The sequence below is a fragment of the Vulpes lagopus genome, chromosome 3, assembly GCF_018345385.1.
Source record: "Vulpes lagopus strain Blue_001 chromosome 3, ASM1834538v1, whole genome shotgun sequence".
Lineage (NCBI taxonomy): Eukaryota > Metazoa > Chordata > Mammalia > Carnivora > Canidae > Vulpes > Vulpes lagopus.
The window spans coordinates 52084830-52102777 of NC_054826.1; the positions used below are offsets into that span (position 1 = coordinate 52084830).

A 17948-nucleotide genomic window follows, 5' to 3' on the forward strand; every position below is an offset into this window, starting at 1 on the left:
CTATAAATTTACCTATTCTGAACATTTCATATAAACAAAATCATACAATATGTAGCCTTTTGCATTTGGCTTCTCAACATGTTTTTGAGGTTCAGCCAAGTCGTACTGTGTATTAGTACTTAATTACTTTTTGTTGCTAAATAGAATCCCCATTGTATAGATCTTGCTTTTTTATTTTATTTTTATTTTTTTAATTTTTATTTATTTATGATAGTCACAGAGAGAGAGAGAGAGAGAGGCAGAGACACAGGCAGAGAGAGAAGCAGGCTCCATGCACTGGGAGCCCGACGTGGGATTCGATCCCGGGTCTCCAGGATCGCGCCCTGGGCCAAAGGCAGGCGCCAAACCGCTGTGCCACCCAGGGATCCCAATCTTTCTTTTTAAATTTTTTTTTTTAAAGATTTTATTTATTTATTCATGAAAGACACAGAAAGAGAAAGGCAGAGACGTAGGCAGAGGGAGAAGCAGGCTCCAGGCAGGGAGCCTGATGTGGGACTCGATCCTGAGACCGCGGATCCTGCCCTGAGCCAGGGGCAGGTGCTCAACCGCTGAGCCACCCAGGTGTCCCTTAAATTTTTTTTTTAATAATTTTATTTATTTATTCATCAGAGAGAGAGGCAGAGACACAGGCAGAGGGAGAAACAGGCTCCATGCAAGGAGCCTGACGTGGGACTCGATCCTGAGACCCCAGGATCAGGCCCTGGACTGAAGGCGGCGCTAAACCGCTGAGCCACCCGGGCTGCCCTAGATCTTGCTTTTTTATCCTTTGAAAGTCTCTGCCTTTTGAGTGGGCTCTTTAGACTATTCACATTTAATTTCATTATTGATATGGCTAGATTTACATTTTCTACTTTGCTATTTATCTCCTTTACATTTTGTTCTTCTCTTTCTCCTTTACTGACTTCTTTTAAGTATTTTTTAGTGGACCATTTTAATTTCTGTTAATATTTTTTATACTTTTTTTTTTTTTTTACTTTTTAATTTTATTTTCTTAGTACACAAGGGACTATAGGATGCATCTTAACTCATCACAGTCTACTTCAAATTAATACTAACTTAATTCTGATAAAATATAAAAACATTCTTCTAATAGTGGTCCATTCCTCCCCCTCCTTTGTACTATTATTGTCATATATATTACATTGATATATGTTATAAGCCTGGGATCCCTGGGTGGCGCAGCGGTTTGGCACCTGCCTTTGGCCCAGGGCGCGATCCTGGAGACCCGGGATCGAATCCCACGTCGGGCTCCCGGTGCATGGAGCCTGCTTCTCCCTCTGCCTGTGTCTCTGCCTCTCTCTCTCTCTCTCTCTCTCTCTCTGTATGACTATCAAAAATAAATAATTAAAAAAAAAGAAATAAAGATATATGTTATAAGCCTAATTATTCAGTGTCATAATTATTGATTATACAATATGTCCTTTTTTTTTTTTAAGATTTTACTTATTTATTCGTAAGAGAAACAGAGAGAGAGAGAGGCAGAGACACAGGCAGAGGGAGAAGCAGAAGCAGGCTCCATGCAGGAAGCCTGACATGGGACTCAATCCCAGGTCTCCAGGATCACACCCTGGGCTGACGGCGGCACTAAACTGCTGAGCCACCCAGGCCATCCGATATGTCCTTTTTAAAAAGGTTTATTTATTTATTTATTTATTTATTTATTTATTTATTTGGAGGGGCAGGCAATGGGGAGGGGCAGACGGAGATGAGGAGAGAATCTCAAGCAGACTCCACTGCTGAGTATGGAGTTATATGCAAGTCTCACTGTCACAACCTTGAGCTCACAACCTAAGCCAAAACCGAGATCAGGTGCTCAACTGACTGTGCCACCCAGGCACCCCTATACAATATGTCTTTTAAAGAAGTTAAGAGAAGTAATTAGGAAAACAATATTTATAATATCTTTTATATTAACCCACATATTTACCATATCTGATGTTCTGTTTTTCTTCCTCTGGATTAAAGTTATACTTACTACCACTTCCTTTTGGCCAAAAGGGCTTCCTTTACTATTTCTTGCAAACCAAACCTGCTAGCAGTGAATTCTCTCAGTCTTTATCTGGGAATGTCTTTATTTTGCTTTTAGTCTTAATAATTTTTTAAAATAATATCTTTTTGTCATCTCATGGGTTGTGAGATTGAGCCCCGTGTTGGGATCCACATTCAGTAGGGAGTCTGCTTGAGGATTCTCTCTCTCTGCCCCTCCACCTGCTTGTGCTGTCTCTCTAAAATCAATCAATCAATCAATCAATAAATAAATAAATCGCCTTTTTTTTTTTTTCTTTAAAGAAAGATAAAGACAGGAACTCTTTAAAGTAACAAGAGAGTGGGATGCGTGGGTGGCTCAGCAGTTGAGCATCTGCCTTTGGCTCAGGGCGTTGTCCTGGAGTCCTGGGATCAAGTCCCATATCCAGCTCCCTGCATGGAGCCTGCTTCCGCCTTTGCCTGTGTCTCGCCTCTCTCTCCCTGTGTCTCTCATGAATAAATAAATAAAATCTTTTTTTTCTTTTTTTTTAATAAATAAAATCTTAAAAAAAATAAAGTAGCAAGAGAAAAATGACTCATCATGTATAGAGAAATAATTTGATTAATGACTTAACTTCTCATCTGTAACAATGAAGGCCAGAGGGCAGTGGAATAACATATCCAAAATAGTGAGAAGATCAAAACTGTCAACCAACCACTCCATGTCCAGCAAAACTATCCTTCAAATATTATGCTAAATGACAGAAGCTAGTCACAAAAGGCCACATATTATACAATTCAATTTATACAAAACATCCAGAATAGGCACATCTATAGAAACAGAAAGGGGATAAGTAGTTGCAAGAGGTAACTAGTAGTGGGTATATGGTTTCTTTCTGGGGTGATGAAAATGTTCTACAATTAGACTGTGGTGGTGATTGCACAATTCTGTGAATATAATAAAAACTACAATTGTATATTTCACAAGGGTGAATTTTATGGTATATGAATTATGTATCAATAAAGATGTTATTTTTAAAATTTATTTATTTATTCATGAGAGACACAGAGAGAGAGGCAGAGACACAGGCAAAGGGAGAAGCAGGCTCCATGCCGGGAGCTGGATATGGGACTTGATCCCAGGACTCCAGGATCATGCCCTGAGCCAAAGGCAGATGCTCAACCACTGAGCCACCCAGGCGTCCCACTCTCTTGTTACTTTAAAGGGTTCCTGTCTTTATATTTCTTTTTTTAAAAAAAAGTTATTTATTTATTTGTTTATTTTAGAGAGACAGCACAAGCAGGTGGAAGGGCAGAGAGAAAGAATCCTCAAGCAGACTCCCCACTGAATGTGGATCCCGACATGGGGCTCAATCTAACCCATGAGATGACAACCTGAGCTGAAACCAAGGGTTGAACACTTAACCAACTGAGCCACCGAGGTGCTCCTATCTTTTTATCTTTCAACAGTTTGACTATGATGTATCTGGGTGTAGGTCTCTTGGTATTTGAGACTTTTGGCTATATGTATTAATGTTTTTTTCTTTAATCAAATATAGAGAGTTTTCAGACATTGTTTCTTCAATTATTTTTTTTCTACTCCTTTCTCTCCTGAGATTCCCCATGTATATTTGTTTAGTATGCTTGATGTATCCACAGGTCTCTGAGGCTCTATTCATTATTCTTCAATTTTTTTCTCTTTCCTTCAGATTGGATATTTTGTTGATCTATCTGCAAGTTCACTGATTCGTTCTACCACTTTGAAACTGATGTTGATTTTCTCATGAATTTTTCATTTAATTTATTGTACTTTCAGCTCAACTCTGCTTTTTTGTTTTGTTTGTATTTTGGTTTTTGTTTTTAAGAGAGAGAGAAAGCAGCGGGCAAAGGGGCAGGAGGAGAGAGAGAATCTCAATCAGATTGCATGCCCAGAATGGAGCCCAACTCAAGGCTCAATCCCATTACCCTGAGATCACAACCTGAGCCGAAATCAAGAGTCAGATGCTTAACTAACTGAGCCACCTAGGCGCCCCTCAACTCTATATTATACGTAGTCTAAGTGAAAAAGTTTTTAACACCACTTCATCAATACCGTTATATTTGCTTTCTTTATGCCTTTTTTGTATGTTAAAATCTGAGCTATTTCAGACCATCAACAATATGGATTCACAAAATAGATAGAAGCACCGAGGCTAAGTAATCTTTTTGGTTTTTTTTTTTAAGATTTATTTATTTATTCATTCAGAGAGAGTGAAGAGAGAGGCAGAGACACAGGCAGGCTCCCTGCAGGAAGCCTGATGTGGGACTCGATCCTGAGTCTCCAGGATCACACCCCGGGCTGCAGGCGGCGCTAAACTGCTGCGCCACCGGGGCTGCCCGAGGCTAAGTAATCTTAATGGAACTAACTGTCCAATTCATTCTTGTAGACCACCCTGCCAGTTAGACTATACTGATTAACAAATCTGACCCACTGGTGGATTATATCCAACCTGCTTTTACTAGGATCTTTTGTTTTTCGTGGTTACTAACTATAGCTGTTGCTAGAAATCCACTATCTCCCAACAAGTCATAATAAGCAGGCTACTAAATAGGTTATATCTCTCTCTGAGGACAACCGATGAATTTCTGTGGAGCTGAGTTGAAGACTCTAAGGCCACATATGGGCCCAAGGAATAGCAAGTCATTATAGATTAGCAGTGATTAATTGGAATATAGGAGGTAGTTAAGTCCTGCAGTGACCAGCTGTTCTGGCCCTAAGTGTCCTAAGGCAACTTAAGGCACATTAAGTCACCCAAAGACAGTTGTAACTTGAATTGAGGTGTCATGATCATTTTGTCTCCCAAATACTACTTCTACATTCCTTAAGTTTGTGAATTATCTTGCTTCCCTACGCTACCTGTGTCCATACTTCACTGACCCTGTGAAAATCAGCCCTGTGCTAGTTTCTGCCCTACACATTTTCTGGTTGGCTACAATATGGATACAAATCCAATCTGCCAATCATGTCATAAGATTTGGAAGACAAATGCAGCAAAGACCATATCCCTATGGCTTTTGACTATTGTTACTATCAAGAAAAGTCATGGAACTATGAGATCATCCTACATCAGTGTTCCAGCATCCATTATCCGGCTTCACAGGCTAAGATGTAGGTTCATTGACAATGGAAGCTTCTTACTCTCAGCAAGGTTACAATGAAAGCCTCAAACTATAGCTCTTTTGTCATATATAGTTCCTAGAGACATTTGTGGAGGCCCAACCAAGTACCTCCAGCCTCTCCAATGGTTTTCTAAGCATCTAATTTCTTATATCAAACCTATCCCATTCTGGGGAGATGGTTAGTAGTTGGATTAAAGTTGTATATGGATATCAGGGCAACAGAGATGTACATTTAGGCCAACTCCTCAGAATTCTCATATTTTTTTTTTTAAGATTTTATTTACTTATTCATGAGAGACACAGAGAGAGAGAGAGAGAGAGAGAGAGAGAGGCAGAGACACAGGCAGAGGGAGAAGCAGGCTCCATGCAGGGAGCCTGATGTGGGATTCAATCCCAGGACTCCAGAATCATGCCCTGGGCCCAAGGCAGGCACTTTAACTGCTGAGCCACCCAGGTATCCCCGAATTCTGATAATTTATGTAAGTTCTTTTTCCCAATGTGGATCTTAGCTTCCTCCAACCTTGTAAACTTCTCATGGTTTGTATGGGTCAGGAATTTAGGAAGGGCTTTGCTGGACAGTTCTGTCTCAGGGCTTAGAGGGCTCCAAGACTCAGTCCCAGGACCTCTTTCCTTTTCCTTCTACACTAGGCATTTTCTTTTAGTCCGTAGCCTAAAGTATGATTGATATACTGGTGATTCTCAATTTATAATCTCCAGCTCTGACCTCTCCCTTGAATCTCCATTTGACTATTGATATCTCTACCCATATATCTGATAGACCACTCATGTTTAACAGCCAAAGAAAAGTCTTAAGTTCTCCTCCAAGCTTATCATCCTCCAGTTTTCATCTCATCTGTTCAGTTGCTCAAGCTCAAAACCTAGGAGTATCCTTGACTCCTTCCCCTCATTCCCCTATATCCAATCGAAGAAATTGCGTATCAGATCTACTTCTAGAATATAATTCCAAATCCACACACTTTTCTCTGTCTCCATTGCCAACTTCCATTGCCATCCCCATACAGTCTGCTGACATACTGACCAGAGTAATCATTTTGAAACATAAGCCAGGTCTTGTTGCCTCTCATGGCATAAAAACAAAATCCATAGTTGAAATCATAGCTTTTGAGGTGTTATATTCATTCGATGTGATCCGGTAGGCCTCACGCTACCTCTCCAACTTTATTTCCCACCACTTTTGTCTCCTTCACCATACTCTAGCCACACTGACTTCCTTTCTATTCCGAATATGCCGAACTAATCCCTGCCTCAGAGACCTGGCACTGTCTCAGGCTAGAACACTATTTCCCCCAGACCTTGTGTCTGATGCCTCCTAAGATGATCTTCACTGACTATACTGCCCCCATCATTCTCTACCACTCACTTTGTTTTCATAGCATTTCTTCCTCTCTGTCATTATTTTGCTTTTTACTTACTTTATGTTCTGTCTTACTTGTTGATATGGCTCCAGTGCTGGCACAGAGAAGACATTCCAAATACATATTTATGGACTGTGTGGATATACTCTCTGGGCCAGAGAGGTGCATTTCATTCATTCAGTGGGTACTCACCAAGGCCCTGCTATGGGTCAGATATCATACGAGATACTGGGATACAAAGTCATAAATGACATGGTCCCTGTCCTGTTCAGTGTTTGAAGGTCAGATTCTGAATATCTTTAAAAAAGAACCTCATCTTCTTTAATTTACCTCATCTTCTTTAAAGAATTTTTTTTTAAAATCCAGCATCTCCAGGTCAGGAGAGGATGACTGGACTCCTGGGTACCACCTCCTCCCTTATAGGCTTTGCATTCTGAGGAATCTCTCCTCCTTTCTTTAAAATAGAAGCTCTGGCCCAGGTGTGTTCACAGACCCCCTTGGTTTGTGAAACCCCCTTGGTTTCTCTGAACCCAGCTGAGGCTAGCAAGGTCTTTAATTTTTATTTATTTTTTATTTTAATTTTTTTAATTAAACTATAATTAAATTATAGTCTAATTTTATTAATTTTAATTTTTTAAATTTTTAATTTTATTTATTTATTTATTTATTTATTTTAATTTTTATTTATTTATGACAGTCACACAGAGAGAGAGAGAGAGGCAGAGACATAGGCAGAGGGAGAAGCAGGCTCCATGCACCGGCAGCCCGATGTGGGATTCGATCCCAGGTCTCCAGGATCGCGCCCTGGGCCAAAGGCAGGCACCAAACCGCTGTGCCACCCAGGGATCCCCTAGCAAGGTCTTTCACAAAAACTTACTGACCACTGTAGGAGAAAAATGGGGAAATAAACAGGGACACCAAGGAGCAGAAATATAGCTAGATAGTAAGCCTTTCTCCCCAAAAGGGCTGGCATAAATAAACTTTAGATTTTGTAGTAGAGTAGGGAAAGTCACCTTAAAAGTTTCCTACCAAGGGATCCCTGAGTGGCGCAGTGGTTTGGCGCCTGCCTTTGGCCCAGGGTGCGATCCTGGAGACCCGGGATCGAATCCCACGTCGGGCTCCCGGTGCATGGAGCCTGCTTCTCCCTCCCTCTGCCTGTGCTCTGCCTCTCTCTCTCTCTGTATGTGTGACTATCACAAATAAATAAAAATTAAAAAAAAAAAGTTTCCTACCAAGAGGGGCACCTGAGTGGTTCAGTCAGTTAGGCATCCAACCTGACCCTTGGTTTCAGCTCAGGTAATGATCTCATAGGTTATGGAATCAAGCCCCATATCAAACTCTCTGCTTAGCAGGGAATCTACTTGAAGATTCTCTCCCTCTGCTCCTCTCCCCATTCAAATAAATAAATCTTTTAAAAAAAAAGAAAAAAGCTTCCTACCAAGCACCTCCCTCCTGGGCATTTTTTTTTTTTTTAATTTATTTATGATAGTCACACACACAGAGAGAGAGAGGCAGAGACACAGGCAGAGGGAGAAGCAGGCTCCATGCACCGGGAGCCTGACGTGGGATTCGATCCTGGGTCTCCAGGATCGCCTCCTGGGCATTTTGACCATGTTTTGGTCCAGAGTAGAAGATAAAAAAATGTGAGCTTGCTGTCCCCTCACAGTTTTCTGGGCTCTGCCCCTGCCTCAGATTATTGGTGTCATGATAGAACTTATGCCTTACGTGAAATGTTGCTTCCTCCCCAAAGGTAAGGCTTATTAGTTCCCCAGGCCCAACAATTAGGAACAGGTTAAGATCATACTTTCCTACAATGTAGAACTTGTGTAATATGTTAGGTGAATGTAGATGTTTCAAAGTCAGATTAAGAACAGTGAGAAAAAATTTAACACTTACCAAGTTTTAGAACAAGAAACATTTATCAAGTTCTAGAATAAGAAATACCGGGTAGCCCGGGTGGCTTGGCGGTTTAGTGCCACCTTCAGCCCAGGGCCTGATCCTGGAGACCCGGGATGGAGTCCCATGTCGGGCTCCCTGCATGGAGCCTGCTTCTCCCTCTGCCTGTTTCTGCCTCTCTCTCTCTCTCTCTCTCTCTCTCTCATAAATAAATAAAATCTAAAATATCTTAGGACACTTGGCTGGCTGAGTCCATGAAGCATGAGACTCTTGATCTTGGAGTTGTGAGCTCAAGCCCCATGTTGGGCGTAGAGATTACTTAAAATCCATATTTTAAAGTATATATATTCACGGGTACAATATAGAAAATAATTAATTTGCTCAGAAGCATAGTACCCAAGGGGCACGTGGGTGGCTCGGTGGTTGAGTGTTTGCCTTTGGGTCAGGTCATGATCCTGGGGTCCTGGGATCGAGTCCCAACATCAGGCTACCCATGAGGAGCCTACTTCTCCCCCTGCCTATGTCTCTGACTCTCTCTCTCTGTCTCTCATGAATAAATAAATAAAATCTTAAAGAGGGAGAGAGAGAGAGAGAGAGAGAGAAAAGCATAGTACCCAAAAAAGAATTGACATTGGGGGCAGCCCTGGTCGCGCAGCGGTTTGGCGCAGCTTGCAGCCTGGGGTGTGATCCTGGAGACCCAGGATCGAGTCCCACATCGGGCTCCCTGTATGGAACCTGCTTCTCCCTCTGTCTGTGTCTCTGCCTCTCTCTCTCTGTGTCTATGAATAAATAAATAAAATCTTTAAAAAAAAAAAAAAAAGAATTGACATTGGGATGCCTGGGTGGCCCAGCGGTTGAACATTTTGCCTTCAGCTCAGGGCGTGATCCCAGAGTCCCGGAATCAAGTCCCACATCTGGCTCCCTGCATGAAGCCTGCTTCTCCCTCTGTCTCTGCCTCTCTTTCTCTCTCTTTCTCTCTCTCTCTCTCTATGTCTCATGAATAAATAAATAAATAATCTTAAAAAAAAGAATTTGACATATAACATTGACAATGAGCATGTACTAAGCTAGACACTGTACCAGATGCTTTGTGTGGAAAATCACAAGGATAATACATTCTATGAGATACATGTTATCAGTAGTTCCCCTTATTCATGGGGAATCTATTCCAAGATCCCTACTGAATGCCTTAAACCACAGATTGTATTGAACCCTATATATATACTATGTTTTTTCTTATACATACATTCCTGTGATAAAGTTTTATTTAGAAACTAAGCACAGTAAGAGACTGACAACAATAACTATTAATAAAATAGAACAATTATAATAATATGTAGTAAAAGTTATGTGAATGTGGTATCTCTTTTTATCTCTCAAAATATCTGACTGTACTGTACCCACCTTGTGGTAATGTGAAATGGTAAAATGCCTACGTGATGAGATAAAGTGAAGTGAATGATGTAGGCATTCTGACATAACATTAGGCTACTGTTGACCTTCTGAAGATATGTGAAAAGGAATATTATCTGCTTTCAGACTAGTTGATCATGGATAACTGAAATCACAGAAAGTGAGACTGCCAGATAAGGAAGGACCCCCATTGGAAACAGAGGAAAACTACAGGATGGAGATTAAGTAATCTTATAAAATCACACATATTGGGGATCCCTGGGTGGCTCAGCAGTTTAGCACCTGCCTTTGGCCCAGGGCGCAATCCTGGAGTCCTGGGATGGAGTCCCACGTGGGGCTCTCAGCATGGAGCCTGCTTCTCCCTCCTCCTGTGTGTCTGCCTCTCTCTCTCTCTCTCTCTCTCTCTCTCTATCATAAATAAATAAATAAATAAATAAATAAATAAATAAGTAAGTAAGTAAGTAAGTAAGTAAGTAAATAAGTAAGTAGATCTTTAAAAAAAAAAAAAATCACACATAGAAACAGCAGTAGGATATGGACCCAAGTCAGCGTGCCTGGGGAGCCCAAGTTCCTCATCATGCATGATTTGTACCATACATACTTGACTGGTATTAGATAATAGTTTGTGTTTACTGTATGATAACAGAATTAATTTACCTTTTCTCATGAAGGTAAAAGATCATCCAGCAGCATCTTCTAATTGATACTTATCCTCCAAAATTGCTTTTCAAATATTCTGATTTATTCCAAAGAAACCAACTTTTGATATTCCTTAATAAACTCACAGGGGCACCTGGGTGGCTCAGTGGTTGAGTGTCTGCCTTTGGCTCAGGTCATGATCTCTGGATCCTGGGATCAAGGCCCACATCAGGCTCCCAGCGGGGAGCCTTGCCTCTCCCTGTGCCTATGTCTCTGCCTCTCTCTCTCTGTGTCTCTCATTGAAAGATGAGAACATTTATTTGTATGAAAGAATATGAGCTTTTTTTTTAAGATTTTCTTTATTTATTCATAACTAAACCCCAATACGATTTTCTAACCAAAATAGTGTATACAGTTATTATACCAATGTAAATTTTTAAAATCAGAACGTGCATAGCTCCTGGCTGGCCCAATCAGTAGAACATGCAACTTTTTATCTCAGGATTGTGAATTTGAGCCCCACATTGGGTATAGAGATTACATGAAAATAAAATTAATAAAATAATAAAATAAAAATAAATAATAAAAGAAAATGCTATTGATCTTTTCATGGAATAACTGTGAGAGTTTTAATTTGACAGAAAATGTTCACAAATAATTACAAAGCTACAGAATTTATTACAATTTTTTTTTAATGAGTGATAAAATGATTCTTTTTTGAAGTCTTTCAATCTTTCTGATACTATCTAGGAAGAAGTCTTATTTAGATGCTGTCATATTTTAATACCTTTCTTCACAGTTGCCGCTCTCTTATTCTTCATAGGAAGAGCTCCAAGCTTCTGACACCAGTGTCTGTCTAGTATTATTTCATTTTTATTGGTATCTATTTAAGTTAATGATCTAAAGATTTCTTTTTAAAAGAATAGCATGGTGTTTATAGTTAATAATGCTGTATTGTATATTTGAAAGTTGCTGAGAGAGTAAATCTGGCAAGTTTTCATCACCAGAAAAAAAATATGTAACTATATATATCATGAAAAATGTTAACTAAAGTCATCATGGTAACCATTTTGCAATATATACAACTACCAAATCATTATACTGTACACCTGAAACTAATATAATGTCACATGTCAATTATAACTCAAAAAATGTACTTAGTAAAAATTGGCTTGCACAAAATTGTAAAGTATGTAATTGTATAGGTGATATGAGAACATAGCATGAATCATGAAAGCATAGGGAAGGAATAACTAACATGTCCTGAGATGTAATAGCATGGCATTCCATTACTCAGTCCCTACGTTTGAGACAGGATTCAAAGACAGTGCTGTTGAGGCAGGTTTTTAACTCAAATATTTTTTTATTTTCCTCTCTATAGTGGAACACATGATCCAGAAGAACCAGTGTCTCTTTACCAACACCCAGTGTAAGGTTTGCTGCGCCCTGCTCATTTCTGAATCCCAGAAGTTGGCACACTACCAGGTATGCCATTATACCTTTAGAAATACTTTACTTTCTAAAAATGAAAAAAAGAGGAGATCCCTGGGTGGCTCAGCGGTTTAGTGCCTGCCTTCAGCCCAGGGCGTGATCCTGGAGACCTGGGATCGAGTCCCACATCAGGCTCCCTGCGTGGTGCCTGCTTCTCCCTCTGCCTGTGTCTCTGCTTCTCTCTGTCTCTGTATCTCTCTTGATAAAATAAATAAAATCGAAAGAAAGAAAAGAAAAGAAGAAAAGAAAGAAAAGAAAAGAAAAAAGAAAAGAAAGAAAGAAATACTTTACTTGCCACACTCAGTGCCAAGTCCTCACTTCTCCATGGCTTACACAATGAAGTGTATGTAATTCCTTCTTAGCCCCCCAGACATTATATCCAATATAATGTTGACTGTGACTTGAAGGTTGATTTAATTTTTCTGTATCTCGTTTCTCCCATCTAAATCAGGATCATCATACTTATATCTCAGTATAGTATAGTTAGAAAGTATGTGGTTTGGCTTTAAATACACCTGAGTTATAATCACAACTGTGCTGCTCATTTTGGGCAAGAAACCTCACCATATTCAGCCTTAGTTTCCTTATCTGTAAGATAGAGATAATGGTAATTTTCTCATAGATTACTATGAAGGTTAGATTTGATAGCATGTAAAGTGCTTTGAACAGAGTAGGAACTCAATAAACTAGGTTTCTTCCCCCTACCTTTTTCTCCTCAAAAGTTTTTGTGAGGATAAATCAAATGAAAATCTAGTATTTTTGAGTCCCTTGGATATGAAATGGCATTTGGCGATCTTTGATCTTTTTCCTGTGTTCTTGCAGAGCAAAAAACATGCCAACAAAGTAAAGAGATACCTAGCAATCCATGGAATGGAGACATTAAAAGGGGAAACGAAGAAGCTAGACTCAGAACAGGTAATCCAGCTGCCATGTTGAGACTACTCGCTTCCTGATGAAGCCAGCAGTCAGGTTGGTGTGGTGGAAAGAAGGTAGGCTTTGAGTCAAACTGAATTGGCTTCAAATCCTGGCCATGTTGTGTGACTTTCAAGTCTTGTTACTTTGAGCCTTGATTTCTTTTTCCCTAAAAATAAGAATGCTGACATCAGTTATCTTTTAGAATTTTTCCAAACTAAAATGAGGGAAGGTTTATCAAAAGCCCCAAAAACAGAACCTGGCACATAATAGGGGCTCGGTAAATGAAACCATTGTTATGCAGTACTACTCAGTGGTTTATTGGAGTAGGACTAGAAGCTACCCATTCACTACTCAAGGAGAAAAAGGGGAAGAAAGCCAAGCTACTTGCTTTCTTGAAATGGGAGGGAAAGAGCTGAGTTCAGCACTGAATGTTTTGAATAAACAAGTGGAAGAAACACCTTTCCAAATGCCTGCTCCAGTGAGGTTGTAAATACATTTGCTTTTTGGCTGAGAAATACTGTGAGAATTATGCTGGAACAATCCTAGTCCCTCAAGGGTACCATTTTTTTTGTTCCATGGGAGGTTGTTCAAATGTAATGGAATGAGAAGTCCGCTGACTAGGGCCCAATACTAGCTCTGCAAATTACTGGTTTGGTGACTTTGAGCAAATCACTTCACCTCTCTGTACTTTACTCATAAAATGGAGGTAATTCCTACCTTTTAAAGGAATTGTGAAGTAAAATTCCAATTCCTAGTGGATGCTCAGTGAATGAAAATTTACAGATTGCCTCCAATTATAGTGGTCACAAGTTTGGAAGGGCCTTACTTATCCCTTCTTCAAACTCCCATCCCTAGTTGCCCTATTGCTTATGATTTAGAGTTCAGAAAGACAAGACAAACTCTGAGACTCTAGACAAGTTATTTCACCTCTTTGTATCTTGATTACTTCATCTCTCAGGATGATCCAGTAGTTCAAATGAGGTGACTGACATTCCCTTCCTCTGCAACAAAGGAGTAACTAGTCCAAAATGTTGATAGTGCCAAGATTGAAAAATACTCTTGTAATGAATACTTTATTCAAAGATCAGACCCAAGAGAGAGGCCGGGAGCTCTTAACATAGGCTTGAAATGCAATTGTTTTCTGGCCTAATCACAATCAACAAATAAAACTCAGTTATCTGCTTGTTCTGCAAACCCCAAATAACTGTTGTGTGCTAGACTTCCAACATGGTGCTAAGGATAGGAAACAAAGATGAGTCCAATGGTCCATGCCCAATGTCTCCTAAGATGTGACACTGTCAGTTTGGGTGACAAGTGGTATGATAAAAGCCTGTTTAATGTACTCTGGGCATGCAGAGAAGGAACAGGATTGGTTCTGAATATTCACGCAAAGCAGCTCGGTAATTGTGTACTGAATGATTTTCTTGAGTAACAGTCTCCCAGAAGAAGTGATAGATCGATAGATATATGGGCCTTGAAGCCTATGGAGATACATGCCAGGCAGGTAAAAAGGAAGATCATTCTAGGTATCAGGAATGGCCCAAGCAAAGCAAGAAAGCAAAAGAGAATAAAGTGGGAAATGGTGATTTAGAGCATAAAATGAAGTAGCTGGAGAAAGATCCAGAAAGGTAGGTTGGGGTTAGTGTATGAAGGGGGCCTTGAATGCCCATTCTTCTGTGGGCAGTGGGGAACCATTGAAGACTTTCTGGCTGGGCAGTGGCTTGATCAGACCTGTGTTCTTTCTCCCAACCAGAAGAGCAGCAGAAGCAAAGACAAGAACCAGTGCTGCCCCATCTGTAACATGACCTTTTCCTCCCCTGTCGTGGCCCAGTCGCACTACCTGGGGAAGACCCACGCAAAGAACTTAAAGCTGAAGCAGCAATCCACTAAGGTGGAAGGTACTGGTTTTCCTGAGTAGTGCTATATTGGTACCCCTCCCATCCTCAGGGCACCAATGCCTGGTGCTCCCAGAAATGCTCACTGGGGCCACAGACTTGGAGAGGTTGAACTGCTTTTGAGAGGCCTTACAAATATCAAAGTAACCCAGCTTCAGTGAAATGCAGCCTCAGAGTTCTGTTCACCTAACCTCCCTTTCTTTGGTTACAGTTTCTTTTTTTGTCCTCTCTCTTTTTTTGGTTACATCAGTTTCTATAGAAGCATCTTAGCTCTGAGCTTTTGTCCTGACAGATAATTGTAATTAGGAATGCCAATGTCCTCCAGGCCATCCATACCACGAGAGCATTCTATCTCCTACCTCTCCCATTTAGATTTTTTTCCCCTCCCAGCATCCACCTGCCCTTATTACCATGTGTTCCAAATTAAAAGCTAAATCCTTGTCTTTTTTGTGTGCTCAGGTTATGCCCTGCTCACTCTAATCCTCAAATCTGCCTGTTCTCCTCAAGACAGGGACTTGCTTTTCAAAGCTGAATACTCTAGTACTGCCACTAATGCCCAGCAAGTCTTGTTTGCAACTGCCATGAATTCCTTCCCAGTGCAGTGACTTCTAAAATAGTCCCCTTTATCTTGTCACCACTGGTATTCAACCCTCATTTTCATCTCATTAACTCCTGACTTTCTGGGATTTTTAACCTGTGCTGACTGCAGTTAGTCAAGAATGAAAGTTCCTTGATTTTTATTTCATTTTTTTTCTTGGTAATTTTTGCTGCTTTCTTTATTTTGGACCAAGAAGTAGACTAACTACTATTTATAATACTTATTTTTTAATACTGTATTATGAAAAAAGACAACAGTGTTTTGGAAGATTTTGAAGATAAGGTGAAAAGTCACTTAAAATCATACCCTCTTGGGATCCCTGGGTGGCTCAGTGGTTTAGCGCCTGCCTTCGGCCATGGCCTGATCCTGGAGTCCCAGGATTGAGTCCCGCATCAGGTCCCCTATATGGAGCCTGCTTCTCCCTATGCCTGTGTCTCTGCCTCTCTGTCTGTGTCTCTCATGAATAAATAAAATCTTTAAAAAAAAATCATACCCTCTTAACACACCCAAATCTAGTTCATGCTGTGAAACAACAGAATATGGACTCTGAGGTTACAGATATGCAGGTTTAAATCCTGGTGCTGCTATTTACCATCTATATGACTTAGCTTCTTTGTACCTGAGTTTCCTCACCTATGAAATGTTAATATCTACTTTATAGGTTGTGAGGATGAAATAATGTATATAATGAAACTAGAACATAATAATGCTCAGTAAATTATAGTTTCTGCGATTAATATCACCATCATCAAGATAGTGAGTAGAATCCCTTTATAAAATGTAGTATTTGGTCAGGCATCCACCACCTGGAGCATGTCATTGGCTTCACTTATTGGTTTGTTCATCATTAAGTTATACTAGTACTACTTACTTTTGTTAAAAAAAGTCAGTACCATTCATGATACCAAAAGGATTAAAACATTATGCCAGGGGAAACTACCTCTAGAACAGAACTTTATAGGTCATTTATCTTTATATGGATTGATCTTTTCCATAAATGGGAAAATTCCCTGGAATATGCCAGGCCCCAAAGATTCCATACAAAGAGGTTATCTTCCATATTCATTTTTAGCCTTCGCCACATATAGATATGTTTTTATACAGTTGTAATCATCGCGCATCTACCATTTGTATCCTGCTTTTACTTTTCACTGAATTTTATAGTTTAAGCACATTTCCAAGTCATTATGTGAGTGTAGAACTCTATTTCTGAAATTAAACATTTTTCTAATGTAAAAGTATTAGAAGCATATTGTAGAAAATATGGAAAATATTAGCTATATGAAAAGAAAAAGTACCTGTAATTTTGCCATTCAGAGATAACCACTGTTAACATTTTGGAATACTGTTTCCCCTATAATCTTTTGTTATGTGTATATGTGTACATCTGTGTGTATAGTTTTATGTATATCCAGATTAAACCCATATATATACGTGCATATAAACATAGAATACTTTAAATAACCTTATTGTGTTTATAAAAATGATACTACATGTTCTCTCTCTGAGTGATTCTAGAGTAAACAATGCAAAAAGAAGAAAGTAAAATATCCCTCAAATCCTACCACCAAAAGAGAAACATTGATATATTGATGTCATTTCAAATGCCAGTACATACATAAAGATTGTGCATATATCTTTTAACAATAATAAGATCATATTCTGTGTATAATTCCCTATATACACTTTCTGTTTAATGTAACATTTGTACTTCCTCATGTTATTAAAAGCTTTTTTCATAAACATTTTAATGGCTGTATAATAGCCCATCATAACACATGTAACCAATGTTGAACATTTTCCCCTTCCCCTTTTTTGATATTTATAAATAACAGTACAGCAAACATCCCTATAGAATACTCTTTCCATATTTCAAGCTGTTTCCTAAGAGAAGACTCCCTTAGTTGTTATTTTTTGGATGTCCATGAAGCAGTTCCTCCAACTTGACTTTTAACTATTCACCTCTGATGTTTCTCTTCAGTATCTTTTAAAGAATGACCTTTTTATGCCTTAATAGAGAGACCATTATTGTCTCTCTTTTCTGATTTGAAAAATCTACATTCATTGTAGAAAAGTTGGAAAATACTGAAAAGCACCCTTTTATTCTATGCCTTTGGCCTTTTTTCCATGTATCACAAGTATGTTTTTTCATTTGTTTATTTGATAAAACTGAAGACATAAGCAGGTTGCTGTATAACCTGCTTTCTTAACATAACACCACATTGAATATTTTCTCATATATTAAATATTCTATAACATGTGCATTACTTTTTAAGTGACTTGCTGAAAAATGGACAGGGAAAGTCAGTGGTCAGGGAAATTGAGATTCCTATGCTGGAAAACCATTGTGAGAAAAGCCAGCAAGTTTCCTCTGGCTTGCCAAAAATCCTCAAAATTTCCCCCATTGAAGTAGTCCAGAGATGAACAAGCATCTGAGCCATCTGAGTGCTGCTGAGCTCCGCTTGACTTCCACCATTGATGGGGGTTCTAGGCCACATTTTTAAAGCAGTAGTTACAAGGCTGACACCATTCTAGCCATGTGGACTTATTAGTGAGTCTTGGCATCCACTTCATAAAGCAGCAGTCTGGCCTGTCATTGGT

General features: G+C 39.5%; 1 protein-coding gene across 8 annotated transcripts in view; it reads left to right on the top strand.

Annotated features, from left to right (window-relative positions):
* Positions 1-17948, top strand: part of ZNF346 (zinc finger protein 346) — a 67580-nt gene that overhangs the window by 34345 nt on the left and 15287 nt on the right. For 7 of the 8 annotated variants that reach the window (XM_041749250.1, XM_041749252.1, XM_041749249.1 and 4 more), the window contains exons 2-4: positions 11830-11933; positions 12762-12854; positions 14608-14752. In XM_041749250.1, coding sequence (XP_041605184.1) covers positions 11830-11933; positions 12762-12854; positions 14608-14752 — 342 coding nt within the window. Of the gene's footprint in view, positions 1-3350; positions 3408-11829; positions 11934-12761; positions 12855-14607; positions 14753-17948 lie in introns of those variants that run through there. The other variant, XM_041749251.1, reaches the window with a different exon arrangement.